This window comes from Chiloscyllium plagiosum, chromosome 13 (genome assembly GCF_004010195.1).
Source record: "Chiloscyllium plagiosum isolate BGI_BamShark_2017 chromosome 13, ASM401019v2, whole genome shotgun sequence".
NCBI lineage: Eukaryota > Metazoa > Chordata > Chondrichthyes > Orectolobiformes > Hemiscylliidae > Chiloscyllium > Chiloscyllium plagiosum.
This window is the reverse complement of record NC_057722.1, coordinates 58598276-58617451: the sequence shown is the minus strand read 5'-3', so window position 1 is coordinate 58617451 and position 19176 is coordinate 58598276. Positions and strand designations below refer to the sequence as shown.

The window sequence follows — 19176 nt, the reverse complement described above, 5'->3', positions numbered from 1 at the left end:
CCCCAACATATTCTAATCATTTTTTGAAAAATGCCAATTCAACAATTCAGTCCTCCATCACTCTGCACTCATGTCACCTATCATTATGTGCTCAAAAGGTACGAAATAAGTCATGTTGCCTTGAATTCAAGTTCATAGAATTTAGGCATCATGATGCAAATGATGAATGGGACATTTCTAGAGTCAGACCAGCTAAAAGTAATAGAACAGAACTACTGTGGTTCTTGTTATTGTGTAGATAATGACTACCTTAATTATTAAAGCAGACAATTATCTTCACAAACATTGATATTATAAATCCAGCTGATGTTACTGCTGGACAAGTCATATCAGAGAATGTAATCTGGCTGAACAGAACATATTTTGTTCTTTGTTTTTCATTAATATGTCAGTCTTCCATTGAAATACAAGGACACTAGACTGCAGATTTGGCTTAATATTAAACCAAAGGTTCATTATGAAAAAGAATTAAAAACAAAACAAACCAAGTTATCTACATGTAACAGGATTTGAAGACTTCAAACTCCCTGCAAAAAAAATTCCATCTACACCCAATAGCATCACTTTACAGTTAAAGGAAAATGTAGAGAAACTTTCCTTTCTGGTCCAATCTGTAAGTTTGACAACTCCAACCACACCGCACCATGAACTGTAAGGCTGTTTCCTTAAATCATCACACCACGGAGATCATAAACTCTCAGCTTTTAAGCAATGCATATGTCTAATCAAACATTCACGATCTGAAAGTTTTCAGAAACTGAAAACTTACATTGAAGTAGCACATTCACCTACCTGCTCTGAACAACTCCTCCCAAGATAACTATTCTTAGATTTGACTTCTGTCAGGGAGTCTCCTCTGAACTGCATTCAGAAACTTTTAATTAAATTTTAAAGACACCTTGCTCATTCTAGCTTCAGCTAAACTACTGGACCACTTATTTGGCTTCTATCGTAAAGCCCAATGATATAAACAAACTTCCATTAACTCCCCAACAAGCCTCTGATCTGGCACGTTAGGTTAAAATCATGGCTTCAAAAGTACTAACCAAGCTAATTATTAAACTTCTGTACAAAAAAAAACAAACGTCACCAGTTTAAAATCAAAACTCTTAAAAAAAATTGATATGAAAATATATAGATTGTATACTTTTCAAAACACCCCCTCTGAAGATGAATGAAAATATATCTTTAATGGACATTCTCATTACCCAAAACAATTTAATATTATTTCTATGTTAACAGTAACACAATGCCTACATTAAACATAATGAGTTTCACAGCAACCACTCGTTTACACAAGTCCACTTACAGCACAGTACACCAGTTCCTTCATATGTGCTCTTCACAATGCATCCATTATTATACCATATTTTCCAGGTAAACAAATGATTTTTAGAACGTATGGATGGAGGATGAAGCACCATCAAAACAAAAACCATAAGTTCTTGGCCTGAAATTTCTCCAAACATCAAACAAAGGATTATGTTCTGTATAAAAATTTCTTCCACATTTTTGATGCTGTACATTTCAAAATATTGTACAGGCAACACATGACTCAATGTCTCCTTCATCAAATATTTCTTATGACACACAGGCAGTTTTTCCAAAATTGACTGATTGATTGAATTTACTGTCATATACAGAACAACCTCGATTATCTGAACAAGACAGACGGGGAGTTCGGATAACTGATCTGATAGTAAACAAAGGAAGCCACGCTAAATATTCAAACTGAACTTTGTCCACTCAGGAGCATCCAGTATTCATGCCAACTCCTGAGCGACAACGTCAGATGTCTTTCACTCCTCAATATTTTGGATTGGGACAAGAGCAAACTAAAGGCTCCTTAACTCATTCATGCAGTTGTGTGCGCGTGTGCATGTGCACACAGATGTAGAGGACAAAGTAAGTGGGTTCCGCTAGCAAGTGCAAAGCAATGCCTGTTCAGTTGCAACAAGCGAATTTCAGCCCCAGCCCCACTCTCCTGATGAAAGTGATCATCAGAGAGAAAAAAATCCAAAATTAGTCTGTATGGCATTACAGGTCACGAAAGGTACTTAAGATTCTGGAAGAACTGGAAATTCAGGTTGCAGCTCAGTTTTTTTTGTGTGGTGTTTGCTGTTGTTAATGTGCGATTACAAAATGTCCTGTGTGAAATTGTGGGTAAGCGTCTCTCAGTGTGTTTTCATATAGGGCTCATAACAATTTATGGGACCTTGAGATCTAGCTCAGAATCCCGCGGTTGTTCTGAGATACAGTGAAAAATATTGTTTTGTGTACTATCCAGACAAATCATACCTTAAGTACGTACATCAGGGTATTAGAAGAGAATGCAGAATATAGTGTTACAGCTACAGAGAAAGCGCAGAGAAAGATCAACTTAAGTTTCAAGAGTCCATTCCAACCCATTGGAAACAGGTAAGGAGCTGTTCTTGAATCTGTTTATCAAACTTCTGTATCTTCCGCCTGATGGAAAAAGGTGGAAGTATAAACAGGGTAGGAGGGTCTTTAATTGTGATGGCAGTAGAAAGTATTGACAGAGTCAATGGAAGGAAGGCTGGTTTTCGTGATGGACTGGGCTGCGTTCACAACTCTAATTTCTTGTGGTCTTGGACACAGCAGTTGCCATACCAAGCTGTGATGGATCCAGTCAGTGCAATATAACAAACTATTCAATCTCCATCTCATCACCCTCCAGTAAAATGACACCTTCGTCACTGGGATCAATGGTCTCTTTAAATGGCTTCTCATAAAATCAGTGTAGTTGTCGTCACAGCTTTCAAGTCACCAAAGGTATTCTGACATTCTTGCATCCACTCAGCTTTGGTCTTCACTTAAAATTAGTTTAAGAAGCCATGACAGATTTTAAATTCAGAACAGACTTCCAAAAATAAATCTACTCAGGCTAACACATCACAAAATTTCACATTTTGCCCTAGGTACAGGAAAATCCAAAATAGCCTTAGGTGCTACATAGCCTTTTCCCCACAGTGTGACCCAAATAAGTCACTTGTGCTTTAGTAAATTTACATTTGTCCAGATTTATAACCAAATTGAATCTTTATTTATGATCAAGTAGTCCAAAAAAGTGGCATGTATGTCTTCTACAAATCTGACTGAAAATAATCAAATAATCAATGTAAATCATGCAGTTAGACTGTCCTTCAGTTAATCATTGAAGCATTGCTGGTGCACGTTTCATTCCACACAGCATTGCTTTGTATTGATAAATTTATTTGACACCATCCCTCTACCCACCATCTCACTTTAAATACATGCCCCCTTGTATTAGACATTTCAAGTCTAGGAAAAGGATACTGACTGTCAACTCTATCTATCCATCTCATAATTTTAGAGACTATCAAGTTTCCCCTCAGCAAGTGCCACTCCTGGGAAAACAACTAGAGTTTTTCTAGCCCATCATAACTCATACCCTCTAATCCAGGCAGCATCCTGGTAAACCTCTTTTACAACCTCTCCAAAACGATCCTGTTAATGTGGCAACCAGAACTGAACGCAATACTCTAAATATGGCTTAATCAAAGTCTTATAAAGCTGCAAATGACATCCTGACTATTTTATTCAATTCCCCAACCAATAAAGGCAAGCATGCCAACATCTTCTTTGCCACCCTATCTACCTGTATGGCCACATCCCATTGTATATCAATCTTGGAATAGGATACAAGTCTGCCTTGTATCATGTTGACTTTGGAATAATATTGATTCTTTGTGATGCATCTGGTTTCAGCACTAATAAAATAGGTGAGCTTCTGTTCAGGTAATTTAGTTAAATTGTATGATTGTCCATCATTAACTTAATCTCTTGATAATTTGAGCTAATTTCTCTGGATTGAACCCGTAAGAATATTGTTTGGTACGTTTATCCTTCACACTAACGTTATGAACGGTCAAGAACACTTTCCTTAGCGTATCAAACCAATCAATTTATGATGCTGTAACAGCCTTTATAAGTACTCTCCTAATTTGCTGTCAGACAAAATACAGTACTATACTGTCCAACCTTTATAGTATCATTTGTTGTAATCTCTCTCCAACATACAAACCTGACCCACTTGATTCTTCATCCTCTCTGGAGTACTCACTGTATAAATTTCAGAATTCATTCTCTTTGTTTTAATAACATCCAATGAATCTTACTTTTAAAAGTTCCTCAGAGACTAATCCTTGTCTCCAGCAACAAAATTCAAACTGTCTTTTTATTTCCTTTCGTTTTAACTATTGGTTGAGCTCTCTTTAAATGCTTTTTAGTGAATTGATATGCTTTGATTAATTTCGGAGCCTTTTTTTAAAAAAAAATCAAATCAAGTAGTCAGAAGAACATAAAAACCAGGAGTAGGAGTAGGCCATCTGGCCCCTTGAGTCTGCTCCACAGTTCAAGATGATCATGGCTGATCTTTTTTGACGCATCAGCTCCACTTAACTACTCTCTCACCACAACCCTTAAATTACTTTACTGTTCAAAAAATTATCTATCTTCGCTTTAAAAACATTTACTGAGCAAGTCTCACCTACTTCACTGGATGAGGAAGTCCCTCCTCAATTCATTCCTGTCTCGTTTTCATCGTATCAGTTGCATCTGGTAGAAATGACATAATAGCTCTAAATCTGCTCCCCATAATTTTGAGGCTATGCCCTCTTGTCCCAGTTTCACCCGCCAGTGGAAAGATCCTCTCTAATCCTTTCATAATTTTATATGTTTCTCAAAGATTCCCCCTCATTCTTCTAAATTGCAACAAATATAATCCCAGTCTACTCAGTCTCTCCTCATAAGCCAATTCCCACCCCTCCACCATCTCCAGAATCAACCTAGTGAACCCCCTCTCATGGCAGTACATCCTTTGTCAAGTAAGGAGACCAAAACTGCACGCAGGTGTAGCCTCACCAGCACCTTTTACAACTTTTAAACTCAATCCCTTTAGGACAAAATTCCATTTGCCCTCTTAATTACCTGTTACACCTGTAGACCAACCTTCTGTGCTTCATGCACAAGGACACCCAAGTCCCTCTGCACAGCATCATGCTGCAATTTTTTTTAACCAAACAAGTATTAGCCCGTTTTACTGTTACGCCAACTAAAATAGATGACTTCACATTTATTAACATTGTAATCCATCTGCCAGACCATTGCAAAGGGACATAGTTTGTGAGAGGGCAAAGTTCCCAGTCCTCTGCACACTTCTGCTACTCATCTTAGTATCATCCGCAACTAAATCACATATGTAAATTGTGAATAATTGTGGTTCCAACACTGAGGCACACCATTAGCCACTGATTGCCAACCAGAAAAGCACTCATTTGTCCCCATTGTTTGCTTCCTGTTAGTTAACCAATCCTCTATCCATGCTAATATATTGCCTGTAACGGCTTGTATCTTTATCTCTTTGCAGCAGTCTTTTGTGCGGCTCTTTGTGCAATGCCTTTTGAAAATTTAGCTACACATCTACTGGGTCCCTGTTGTCCACCATGCTCGTAATGTCTTCATAGAATTCTAGTTGACTAGTTAAGTGTGACCTGCCCTTCCTTGATAACAGACTCAAGCATTTTCCCCAATACATAAGTTAAGCAAACTGGTCTGTACCCCATCTTTTGTCTACATTTAGTCTTCTCTCCTTAACCCATACAGCATTTTAAAAGCACTGAACCAAGGTGGACTCATTAGGAGCATCTCTAGTGGCATGCAGTTTAACAAGAGAACTCTTAACAGTCCTCGGAACATTTGTCCCAATAAGCTCCAGTCGTGGTCAAAGTTTGATGCGATCTTTCCAATGTATTTTAAGATTATGGGTAATAAGCTGAAAATGTGATGTTGTTTATTTCCAAACTAGTCAGCATTTTTCTGAATGTTTACGAGATATAATTTGAACTTCAACCTAATTGTGTTTTGGACAATCGATACCTTGAAAAACCAATTAAACATGCCCGCTGGCATTGTCATAGTTATTTTTCCAAAGCACTGCTTCAAGCTATTTTGCTGAAAAATCCATAATTTTTAAAAAGATTAATTCCCATTCTGATTTTAGTTAGGGTCTTACACAATAAACAGTTCTTAAAGTTGGTCAGGAAATTAAAGGTGTAGGTTTAATTGATGCTCAGAATTTCCCCACGATGTGAGCACATCTAACAAAATTGGACCACATTTTTATGAAAACCCTTCTGAGGAAGGGTCACTTGACCTGAAACATTAACTCTGATTTCTCTCCACAGATGATGCCAGACCTGCTGAGCTTTTCCAGCAATTTCTGTTTTTGTCTCTGATTAATAGCATCTGCAGTTCTTTCAGTTTTTATTTAGACAATAGTACTTAATATTTTGGCCTGTATTTTCCTAATGACGAAGTAACCTGCCATTGCAATTATGTCCCTCACATGTAAAACATCATGATACTTAGGTGGAACTACCATGTGATGGATCGTTGCCCATACCTCATCTGCTGATATTCGAGGTAGTTCCAATTTCTTCGGTAATACTTGTTCTTTCAAACAATCATTCTCAGGTATTGGTATCAGTTGATACCAATTGTATTGCTTGATACATTATTCAATTCTAAATCCATTTATTGCATTTCTATTAAAGAAGATGGATAAATAATTAGCCTCATTCTGCTTTTATGATTCAAATTGTATCCGATAACAATTTCTAATTCAACTTGGGAAGCTAAGGAAGAGATTGCAGGGCCCCTTGCTGAGCTATTTGTATCATTAATAGCTATGAGTGAGATAGCAGAAGACTGGAGGTTGGCTAATATTGTGCCATTATTTAAGAAATGGTGTAAGGAAAAGCCAGCGAACTAAAGATCTCGGTGAGCCTTACATCAGTGGTGGTCACGTTGTTGGAAGGAATTCTGAGACAGAGGATTTACATGCACATGGAAAAGCAAGGAGTGATTAGGTATAGTTAGCATGGCTTTGTGCGTGGGAAATCATTTCTCACTAACTTGTTTTGAGTTTTTTGAAGAGGTAACAAAGAGGACTGTTGAAGACAGAGCTGTTGACAGTGTCGCCGTGGACGCCGAGAAAGCCTTTGACAAGGTTCCATGTGGTAGGCAGGTTAGTAAGATTACATCATATGGCATCTAGGGAGAACTAGCCAATTGGATACAAAATTGGCTTGAAGGTAGCAGACAAAAGGTGGTGGAGGGTTGCTTTTTGGACCCTTTGGTGTGCCACAAGGATGGGTGCTGGGACCACTGCTTTTTGTAATTTATATAAGTGATTTATATGGGAGGTATGGTTAGTAGCTTTGCAGATGACACCAAAATGTAGGGGAATGGGTCTGGGTGGGAGCACTTCAGCGGGTCGGTGTGGACTTGTTGGGCCGAAGGGCCTGTTTCCACACTAAGTAATCTAATCTAAAAAAAAAGGTGGTGTTGTGGACAGTGAAGAAGAAAGGGCAGCATGGTGGCTCAGTGGTTAGCACTGCTGCCTCAGCATCAGGGACCCGGGTTCAGTTCTGTGTGGAGTTTGCACATTCTCCCCAAGTCTGCGTCGGTTTCCTCCAGGTGCTCCAGATTCCTCCCACAATCCAAAGATGTGCAGGTTAGATGCGCTACACAGAGGAAACATAGGGGAATGGGTCTGGGTGGGTTACTTTTCAAATGGTTGGTGTGGACTTGTTGAGCAAAATGGCCTGTTTCCACATGTAGGGATTCTAAGATTCTAATACCTCAGAATACAACGGGACCTTAATCAGACGAGCCAATGGGCTGAGTGGCAGAGGGAGTTTAATTTATATAAATGTCTCATGTTGTATTTTTGCTCAGCAAACCAAGGCAGGACTTATACAGGTAATGGTAGGGGCCTAGGGAGTGTTGCTGAACAAAGAGATCCAGGAGTGCAGGTGCATATTTCCTTGAAAGTGAAGTCACAGGTAGAGAGGGTGGTGAAGATGACATTTCGCACACTTGCCTTCATTGGTCAGAACACTGAGCTTAGGAGTCAGGATGTCACCTTGCTGCTGTAAAGGACATTGATGGGGATGCTTTTGGAATACTGTATGCAATTCTGGTTGCACTACTATTGGAAGGACATTGTTAAACTTGAGAAGGTGCAGGAAAGATTTACAAGGATGTTGCACAGACTAAAGGATTTGAGCTATAGGGAAAGGCTGAATGGGATAGGACATTTTTCCCCAGAGCATTGGGGACTGAGACCTTATAGACATTCATAAACATCATGAGGGACATGGATAGGGTGAATAGCCAAGGTCTTTTCCTCGGTGAGGGAGTCTAAACGAAATGGTCATAAGTTTAGGGTGAGAAGGGAAAGATTTAAAAAGGACTTGAGGAACAAGCTGCCAGATGAAGTGGTGGAAACCGGTACAATTACAACATTTAAAAGGCATCTGGACAGGTATATGAATAGGAAGGGTGTAGAGGGATATAGGCCAAATGCTGACAAATGGGACTAGGTCAGATTGCGATGTCTGGTCATTGTAGATGAGTTGGATCAAGGGGTCTATTTCCATGTTGAATGATTATCTCCCTGTTTCGTAAACTCATCATCTTCCTGTTTATTCTATGGGCCTGGAGATTGAGTCACAACAGAGTCATATAACATTTCAGTTTTTTCTCCCCCCACTAGTTGTTCAATCATCCTGGGCGAGGTCAATGTTTTTGAACCAGTCTAGTCATTTTCCAAGATAAAATCAATTCCTTCTTTGGAATATGTTGCACGACTCCAATTACAACGTCTCTGTGCACTAAGTCACTTTTTAATCCAACTCTATTTAAATGAGTGATTTGTAACCTCCAATTAATATTTTCAACTTTATTCCCCTTCTAGAAAATAGCAGTGATTAACTTGCTCCAGTAAGTCTCAACATGTTTAATGGTTTACCTCTTTGAATTTAGCCAGAAGGAAAGACTTCCTGTTTTAAGAGAACTATTCAGAACCTTCAATACTCTGTTTCTTCAAGTATTTAAAGAGAATCTTCATGATTTTCTAAAGAATGTTCTTCTTGTACTACCACTACACTTTTAATACCCATGTCCCTTTTTCTGAAGATTCTTTAGATGTTGTTATTATTGGAAAAGAAGTCTCCCATGTAACTTCCAGCAATGGCTGTAATACGACAGTTCATATCGCATGGGAAGCATTTTTTAAAATCACATTTTGGTTCTAGCCTGTCCTCTTCATTACTTTAGCATCCTATTGTTGGCCCTCTAAAACTAACACCTTTGCCATCCACAGGTTTTCTATCCCTATTTCCTTGAGGAGCCCTATATGACTATGTCCATACACACACCCATCCCTACAGTGTTTGAATCTTGGATGAAATAACAGAGGAGAAAGTGAGGACTGCAGATGCTGGAGATCACAGCTGAAAATGTGTTGCTGGAAAAGCGGAGGTCTGGCAGCATCCAAGGAACAGGAGAATCGACGTTTCGGGCATGAGCCCTTCAGGAATGAGGAAAGTGTGTCCAGCAGGCTAAGATAAAAAGGTAGGGAGGAGGGACTTGTGGGAGGGGCGTTGGAAATGCGATAGGTGGAAGGAGGTCAAGGTGAGGGTGATAGGCCGGAGTGGGGGTGGGGGCGGAGAGGTCAGAAAGAAGATTGCAGGTTAGGAAGGCGGTGCTGAGTTCGAGGGATTTGACTGAGACAAGGTGGGGGGAGGGGAAATGAGGAAACTGGAGAAATCAGAGTTCATCCCTTGTGGTTGGAGGGTTCCTAGGCGGAAGACGAGGCGCTCTTCCTCCAACCATCATGTTGCTATGGTCTGGCGATGGAAATAACAGAGGGTTGATAATGCCTGCACAGTGGTTATGGATCTGAATTCTCAAAAGACATTTGACAAAGTTCCACGCAATGGATGTGTGAGCAAAGTTGATGCCCATTGAATTAAAAGGGGTGTGACAGTCTAAAATAAGAAACAAAGTGCTGGAGGAACTTAGCAGTTGTGGAAGCACCTATAGAGGGAGAGGAACAGAGATTCGCTCTTCCAAGATGTTGGCAGACCACTGAGTTTCTCCTGAACTTTGTTTTTATTTCAGATTTCCAGTACCCACAGCATTTTGCTTTTAGTTTTACATTACAGCCTGAAGTTATTGAACTCAATGCTGAATTCAGAAGGCTGTAAAGTATCTAATCAAAAGATGAAGCGCAGTTTGTCAAATGTACATGAGGCTTCAGTGAAACACCACAGCAGGTTAAGATAGAAACAAGAACACGAAAAGGGGTAGGTTAAAACGGAAAGGTTCTGCTTATACGTATGCTTTTCTGCAAAGCAAATCACCCAGCCTGAATTTTGACTCCCCAATAGAGAGAACATCATATTGCAAGTAGCAAATACAGTCTATTTAACCGAAGGAAATACATGTAAATCACAGGCGTTCATTTAGTTTTGTTTGTGGAATATTCCTGCCTATAGATTGATGGCCCCATTTGCCAACAGCAACATTTTCTGTGCTCTGTCTGTTGTTCACTCTAGCTGCACACAAGCTATGCTTTAGGGAATAACAATTAGAATTTTTACATTTTCAAATGATCAAAAAAAGTGGACAATTAGGTGATATTTTAAAATTCAACTCATTCGCTTTCATTAATAATTCATATTACGTTGAAGACAGAAACTATGCATTTCTGACTGATATGATTCCAACCGGTTTGTGGTGTCTTTAGCTGTAACTCAACACCAATGACATTTGGTTGCTTCTTCCAGAGATTAGAGTTGAGAGCGTAGTGCTGGAAAAGCACAGCCAGTCAGGTAGCATCCAAGAAGCAGGACAATCAACGTTTCGAGCATAAGCTCTTCATCAGGATTGGGGCTTGCAGGCGAAGAGATAAATGGGAGGGGGATGGGGCTGAGGGGAAAAAAAGCTGAGAATGTGATAGGTAGATGGAGGTGAGGGTGAAGGCAATAGGTCGGAGAGGAGGGTGGAGCGGACAGGTGAGAAAGAAGATGGACAGGTCAAGAGAACAGTGCCGGGTTGGAAGGTTATATTTGGGATAAGGTGTTGGTGGTGTGGGGGAGTGAGAGGATTTCAGGGTCCCAAAGCAGAAGATGAGGCATTCTTCCTCCAAGTGTCGGGTGGCAAGGGTTTGGCGATGGAGGAAGCCCAGGACCTGCATGTCCTTGGGGGAGTGGGGGGTAAAGTGTTAGGCCACGGAACGGTGGGGTTGTTTCATGTGTGTCCCCCAGAGATGTTCCCTGAAGTGTTCCGCAAATAGGTGTCCTGTCTCCCCACTGTACAGGAGACCACATTGGGAGCAACGGATATAGTAAGTGACAGATGTGGAAGTGCAGGTAAATCACTGACGGATGTGGAAGGCTTCTTTGGGGCCGTGGACAGAGGTAAAGAGGCGGTGTGCACGCAGGTTTTGCAATTCTTGTGGTGTCAGGGGAAGGTGTCAGGAGGGGAGTGTGGGTTGATGGTGAACATGGACCTGACAAGAGAGTCACAGAGGGAATGGCCTTTACAGAATGCGGATGGGGAGGGGAGGGAAATATATCCTTGGTGGTGGGGTGTGTTTGTACATGGCGGAAATGCTGAAGGATGATGTGATGTACTCGGAGTTTGGTGGGGTGGAGGGTGAGGATAAGGGGGTTCTGCCCTTGCCACAGGTAAGAGGGGTGGGGTTCAAGAGTGGAGTTGCAGGAAGTGGATGAGATGCACTGGACGGCATCGACTAGGTAGGGAGAAATTGCGGTTTTTGAAGGAGGCAGCCATCTGGTACATCTGTGGTGGAATTGGTCCTCTTGGGAGCAAATGTGGTGGAGGCAGAGAAATTGGAGATTAGGGATAGTGTTTTTACAGGAGGCAGGGTGGGTGGAGGTGTAGTCCAGGTAGCTGTGGGAGTCAGTGGGTTTGTAGTAGGTGTCAGTGTTGAGTTGCTCACTGTTAATGGAGATAGATGGGTCCAGGAAAGGGTGAGAGGTGTCTGAGATGGTCCTGGTGAACTTAAGGTTGGGGTGGAACTTGTTAGCGAAGTTGATGAACTGTTCAACCTCCTTGTGGGAGCACGAGATGGCGCCAATAGAGTCATCAATGTAGTGGAGGAAAAGGTTGGAAATGGTGCCAAGCTAGCTGTGGAAGATGGACTGTTCCACATACATGGAGACAAGCATAGCTAGGGCCCATCAGATTACCTTTATTAAAAAAGAAATCGTTGTACAAATTTTCCTGACTGAGTTTTTGGAACTGCGGCTTTAACTTCTATCAAAATTTTGAAAAATAGAATATAAATTTTGCTGGAGATGTTATTTCATTTTAGCTAAATAATGCTGAAATAATCAAGGAAAATATACATAGCTCAAGTACAAGAATTAGATTAAATTAAGACCATCTCTACTTGCAACAAAACTTTAAGCTCAAGTCAAGGCTTTTAAATTTAAGAATTCTTTTCTAAAAATACCTTTCAATTTGCATACTGCAAAGATGACATTTTGTTGAAGTTTTTAATTTACACAATAGAAAAACTCACAAAAATACCAATGCAAGGGGAAAATATTTATAACGTTTGAGAGGACTGATTGGTTGGCAAGTGGACACTGCCTGAGAGAGATGTTGCCATGGTAAATGCACCCATTAATACTGATTGATTGTTAACTCCCAGCCATTGTTTAAATTTTAAAACAGGTATGGTGACTTAAATTTCTCTGGGAATTGCTCTGAGCAATGAATAACTGTCATGTACTCTATTGAATTGATAAAGGTTTGGTATTTACATGTTCTATCTGTAAAAGGACAGGGCCCTGTGTTTTAATATATGTACCTTTCAATGTATGCAATTGTGAGGCCAGCTGACAATCCTATATTGATTGCCAGTGTAACTTTTTGTACACTCAGGATTATCTAACATTGCATTTCTGCAATTAGATCCTCTGGCTCAGTGGTAATGTCCCTGCATCGAGACCAGCAGATTAAAGTTAGAGTGTCACCTGCTTTAGTGGTATGTCATAACATGTCTAAACATGTTTAAAATCATATGCATTTTAAAAAGTTGAAGTAAATAACATTTTTGGATAGAAATACTGAATGCAAGTGTTTAGTAAATTAAATAACAGGTTTAAAACCTGAAAAATTAAGAAATGAAAGTTTATGTACACATTCAAGTCAGAAAATGAACCCAACAGGAACAAGCACAATGAAAATAACTTAAATATTCCAGTAAAATACAGAGGATATCCTTTCTGGTATTTCAAACTTGGAGTGTCCTTTAATTCTTGGTCTGTGGTAGCCAAGAGTTTCAACAGTCCAAATAAATCTAACACACAATGTTCTTGCAAGAGTTTGACAGAGCTCAATCAAATAGATTCCAGTGAGTTGGTAATGAGACAAATATTCAACAAAATAACAGCTTAGAATTGGTTTTGTTTAATATGAGGCACACCCTTCACTAATGGATTCATCCTTCAGTTCAAATCACTGTCACTGTGGAAGCTACAACACCTGGCTGTAATTGAACTTTTTGATACTACTTGAGGGAACCTGTGTGTTCATGGGATTAATTCAAATTTTGTAACAAAATTTAAGTTTGGGAAGAGAGATGCTATTGTTGAAATATTGAAAAGCTGCTATTTCAAGTGTACCCAGTTTCCTATTTAAGCAATGATTTAATATTAGTTTAATTCTGAGCAATGTGCCTTTGTCTTCCAAAATGCAGGTTTTGTTATCTACTCTGGAGCACATATGTAATGCAACACAGAAGTAAACTGAAAACTCAGAGCAGGTCTGGAGTAAGACAAGACCACACGTTCCACCAAGCCTGTCATCCACAACTTGATTAATGTATTCTAATCTTTTCTTTCCTCAATTTTACTCTTCTACTTGAATCGATTATTTCCTCTACTAACCAATCCTACAATGAAAATCAAATTAAGCTATTAATATCACTACCAACTTTCAATTCAGTTAGACCTAGAGAGTGTCATGTATTTCAAACTACCAACCACTATACAGTATGTTATACAACTTGTGTTTGTCAGCTTTCCACTCTTGATTTTCCAACAGTCACACTAAACCCAAAGCACTCAGACCTACATTTCTCGCTGGAGTCATTGGATAGTTATCAGGATTGTGAACCCTGGAAGATATTGTCTCTCTGTAACCAACATGCAACAGGGTTAGACAGACTGGAGATTAAACACAAGGCTGAACTACTTTGTATACCTCAGCACAAGGCAATTCACAAGGTTGCAGCCCACATTTGTTACTCACCAACGCTAGAATTTTATTTTGAATCCACATCATCTGTTTATAGAGATTCAACTCAAAGCAACAAAAGACCAAATGTGTGCGCACTTCAACGCAAATTCACAACTGCCTCATTCAAAAGTGCATAAGGCACAGACATGATAACCGAACTCTCATCAATATTAAAAACTGGACGTGCAGTTGAAGGGATAGAAGTAAAGAGACACAAGAACAGCATAGCTGTACAATACAAAACCAGGGCTACTAGCTGCGTTTAAGGCTGGTTTAACCCAAGGGCAAATTTCAGGTTGTAAGTTATCGTTTTTGGAAATCAAAATCACATTCCTTCACCACAAATGCAATGGCTTAGCTTCAAAAGACTGCTGCCAACATGACACTTATTTAGATGGCACCAGACATGTCATCATTTCAAAACCACACCCAACAACAATATAAACCAAGGAATCTCAGCCTTATATCAAGATTATTCTTTTTTGTATCTTATAGGTTAAAGATCACCATTCAGAAATTCAACTTTGAAATGCTCATGCAAACATTTCTGAAATTCTTTTATAATTTGTTTTAGCACATTCTATGATGGAAAACCCAGCTCTCACTGACTACTCCTTACCTCAACACCGATCAAAGACACCACTACTTCCAACCCCAATGGCGCCCTTTCCGCTAGTTCTTTTCCCGGCCCTCGGAGAGGGAATGCGCATGTGACCCACCCCAACGCCTGCGCACTCGAGGCCCAAATTGGTGATGGCGCGTGCAGTGTTCGTATCAAATCAAATCGAATTCACCGTTTAACGGTCTATTATCACTAGCGAGCGTTTTCCTTATCGTGTTCTGATAGGAACTCCCTCCAGTTTCATCGATTCTGAGGAGCGAGAGTCGGGTTGGTCTTTATTGCTCCAAGTGAAGATGGCATTAGGAAACCTTTTCCATCGACTGCAGGTCCGTGGCCTGAATTCTGATTGCTCCATAAGGATGGTTCGGAACATTTAACCGCTTTGCCCAAACTCTCGCACGCCTCATTTAAATCTAATTTGGCCACGGTGACTTTTTATTTCTATTTCATTGCATCCGAGTATCACTGTCAAGAGTTGTATTTGTTGTCCATCCCTACTTGCCCCTGAACTCCTTTGGGCCATCTCAGAGGGCAATTAAAAATCCACATTGCTGTGCGTCTGGAGTCCCGTGTATGCCAAACCCTCGAAGGACATTAGTTGAACTGGTTTGGTTTTTATGACAATGATCTTTCCAATGATCACCATCGCTGGGATTAACTGGATACTCCACACTTAATAAGGGATTAAAAAGGGCACTGCTTGTCACTGTCACTTGGGTGTTTCCTTTCTTCCTGGTGGTGGAAATTTTGAATAAAGATTCGTGCACCTTGTGTTTTTCACTGTGTTTCACACAACATGGATGCTGGGGGAAAAAAATGAGCACTACCGCACTTAAGTGTGGAGGTAACGAAAAAAAAACGGATTAAATTCCACCAGCTTTTGTAGTGGAATTTGAATCAATCGCTTCCCCCACTGCATTAGCCCAGGCAGGCCTTTTGATTTCTAGTCCATTATTAGGTTTTATTTACCACTATTCCACCACCATCTACAAAACATCTTGGAGATGTCAGCATTAGAAGACCCTTTGTAAATAGGAGTTATAATTTTTGGATAAAGTCCAAAGCAATATAGTGCATGCCCTTTGGGGGAGAGCCTGACTGTTACTGGAATGGTTTCTATGGATAGTATGTAAACGTAGAGTACTCCTGATGGGACATCCAGAAGCAGCAACCCCAGTCTTTAAATTGGTGTAGATATGCTGGAAAACTGTCTTTAAGTTGACCTTCTTAGTGGATATGATTTACTGCCTGTTGTCTGAATATTCAACTTGACAACCAACCAAAGGAAATATATTGGGATATTTGTAAAATGACTAGTTTGGACTAATAATTTTGAGGCTGAATGTTCTGAAGGGATGGGTTCAAATCATAACATGGTTGCTGGAATGACTTAAATTCAAGTAATAACTCTGGAATTGAAATCGAGACTAAGTAATGACAACCATGGGACCTTACATTAATTGTTGTAAAAACCTATCTGGTTCACTGATATCATTCAAGGAAGGAAATCTGCCATCCTTACCTGGTCTGACCTATATGTGACTCCAGACTCACTGCAATATAGTAGAGTCTTAACTACCGCTTGAAATGGCCTGGCAAGCTACTTGGTTCAAGGGCAGTCAGGGATGAGCAACAAATGCCAACCTTGCCAGCAATGCTGTGAAATAATAAAGGGAAGAAAGGCATATTACAGAGTACACTATTCCTATAAGAGGCAGTGTAATTCATTGCTTAACATCAGAAGTGCTTGAACCTCTCCCCAATACTTGTAGTCCTCTTTTGCTGCACCTATAGGAGTTTTAAGCATTTACAGAATGCACTGTACTGTAGAACACACCAAATATGAACTATGTGATGATGATTATTTTAAGAGCATTAAAAAAGATCAGGAATGAGCCATTCAGCACAATGAGCCTGCTGCAGCATTCATGGTCAATTTGAATATGGCTTTAACTCCAGTTTCCTGCCTGCCACTGTTCTTCCCTCACCCCATAAACCCCAACTCCCTTCTACATCAAACATCTGTCCAACTCATCCTTGAGTATATTCAACAGTTTCTGGATTAGTGGTGCTGGAAGAGCACAGCAGTTCAGGCAGCATCCAAGGAGCAGCGAAATCGACGTTTCGGGCAAAAGCCCTTCATCAGGAATAAAAGATGAAGGGCTTTTGCCCGAAACGTTGATTTCGCCGCTCCTTGGATGCTGCCTGAACTGCTGTGCTCTTCCAGCACCACTAATCCAGAATCTGCAATCATTGTTTTTACCTCGTTGATATTCAACACTTTCCTCATTCCTGAAGAAGGGCTCATGCCTGAAACGTCGATTCTCCTGCTCCTTGAATGCTGCCTGACCTGCTGCGCTTTTCCAGCAACACATTTTCAGCTCTGATCTCCAGCATCTGCAGTCCTCACTTTCTCCTATATTCAAAGACCCAACCTTCTTGCTGGGAATAGAACTCCAAACACGAATGACTCAGAAAAAGAATTCCTCCTCAGCTCCATTTTAAATAGGAGGCACTTTATTTTTAAATTTTTCCCCCTTTTTTAGATTCCTCCATGAGGTGAAGCACTCTCTCAGCATCAACCCTGTAATGTCTCCTCAAAATCCTATACATTTCTTTAAAATTAGTCTCATTTTAATGAATTCCAATGAATATAAGCCCTGCTATTCAACCTTTCCTCATAAGATAAATTCATTTTTCCCAAGAATCAGCTAAGTGATCTTCCCTGAAGTGCTTCCAAAGTATATCCTTCCTCAAACAAGATGACTAAAACTCTAGGTGTTGATGTCTCATGACTTCACTGTATGAACATACCCAATGCCAAATTTCAAACTCCATTTAACTCATGAATATTTCTCAGCACAAAATCCCTACTGTGCGGAAAGGATACAACTATAAAAGGTACAGGAATAGGTTGTCCAGACCCTTAACCCAACTCCACTTTAAAATGGGATATGAAACCAAAAGAGAAAATGCTGGAAAATCTCAGCAGGTCTGGCAGCATCTGTAAGGAGAGAAAAGAGCTGACGTTTCAAGTCTAACTGACCCTTTGTCAAAGCTAAAAGAAGGGAGAAATAGGGAGGTATTTACACTGGAGTTTAATTTAGATAAATGTGAGGTGCTGCATTTTGGAAAAGCAAATCTTAGCAGGACTTATACACTTAATGGTAAGGTCCTAGGGAGTGTTGCTGTACAAAGAGACCTTGGAGTGCAGGTTCATAGCTCCTTGAAAGTAGAGTCGCAGGTAGATAGGATAGTGACGGTGGTGTTTGGTATGCTTTCCTTTATTGGTCAGTATTGAGGATGGGAGTTGGGAGGTCATGTTGCAGCTGTACAGGACATTGGTTAGGCCACATTTGGAATAGTGTGTGCAATTTTGGTTTCCTTGCTATGGGAAGGATGTTGTGAAAATTGAAAGGGTTCAGAAAAGATTTACAAAGATGTTGCCATGGTTGGAGGATTTGAGCTAGCGGAAGAGGTTGAATGGGCTGGGGCTGTTTTCCCTGGAGCGTCAGAGACTGAGGGGTGACTTTTATAGAGGTTAATAAAATTATGAGGGGCATAGATAGAGTAAATAGACAAGGTCTTTTCTCTGGGGTGGGGGAGTCCAGAACTAGAGGGCATAGGTTTAGGGTGAGAGGGGAAAGATATAAGAGACCAGAGGGGAAAGATATAAAAGAGACCTGGGGGGCAGCTTTTTCACACAGATGGTGGTACGTGTATGGAATGAGTTGCCAGAGGAAGTGGTGGGGGATAGTACAGTTGCAACATTTAAAGGCATCTGGATGGGTATATGATTGGGAAAGGTTTGGAGGAAATGGGCGAGTGCTGGCAGGTGAGACTAGATTGTGGTGGGATGTCTGATTGGCATGGATTGGTTTGAACCAAAGGGTCTGTTTCCGTGCTGTACATCTCTATGACTATTTGATTTCTCAAAATGCATCACCTCACACTTTCCAGATTAAACTCCATCTGCCATTTCTCTGCCTAACTTTCGAGCTGATCTATATCCCACTGCATCCTTGGATATAATTCCTCATTATCCACAACTGCATCATCCATTGTGTCATCTCCAAGCGTACTCATTAGACCACTGATATTTTCATCCAAATCATTTATGTAATTACAAACAGAGGTCATAGCACTGATCCTTGTGGAACACAACTGGTCACAGACCTCCAGTCAGAAAAACTATACTTGGCAAAACTACGCTCTATCTTCTATGGCCAATCCAATTTGTATCCAACCTGCCAACTTTCAATGGATTTCATGCAGTTTGATCTTCTGGACCAGCTTAACATGAGAGGCTTTGTCAAATGCTTCAGTGAAATCCACGTAAGCAACGTCCGCTGCCTTACCCTCATTTTCATCACTTCCTCAAAAACTTC

At 40.4% G+C, this 19176-nt stretch overlaps 1 protein-coding gene across 8 annotated transcripts in view; it reads right to left on the bottom strand.

The window, feature by feature from the left end:
- tp63 (tumor protein p63) overlaps positions 1-19176 on the bottom strand; it is a 296932-nt gene that overhangs the window by 236051 nt on the left and 41705 nt on the right. Inside the window, exon 1 of one of the 8 annotated variants that reach the window (XM_043702553.1) lies at positions 14786-15350. The exons of 5 other annotated variants lie outside the window; for them this stretch is intronic. Coding sequence is in view for 1 of the 3 variants with exons in the window: in XM_043702552.1 (XP_043558487.1) it covers positions 6446-6450 (5 nt within the window). In the remaining 2 variants the exon portion in view is untranslated. Of the gene's footprint in view, positions 1-6445; positions 6499-14785; positions 15351-19176 lie in introns of those variants that run through there. 2 more of the 8 variants (XM_043702554.1, XM_043702552.1) reach the window with 2 other exon arrangements.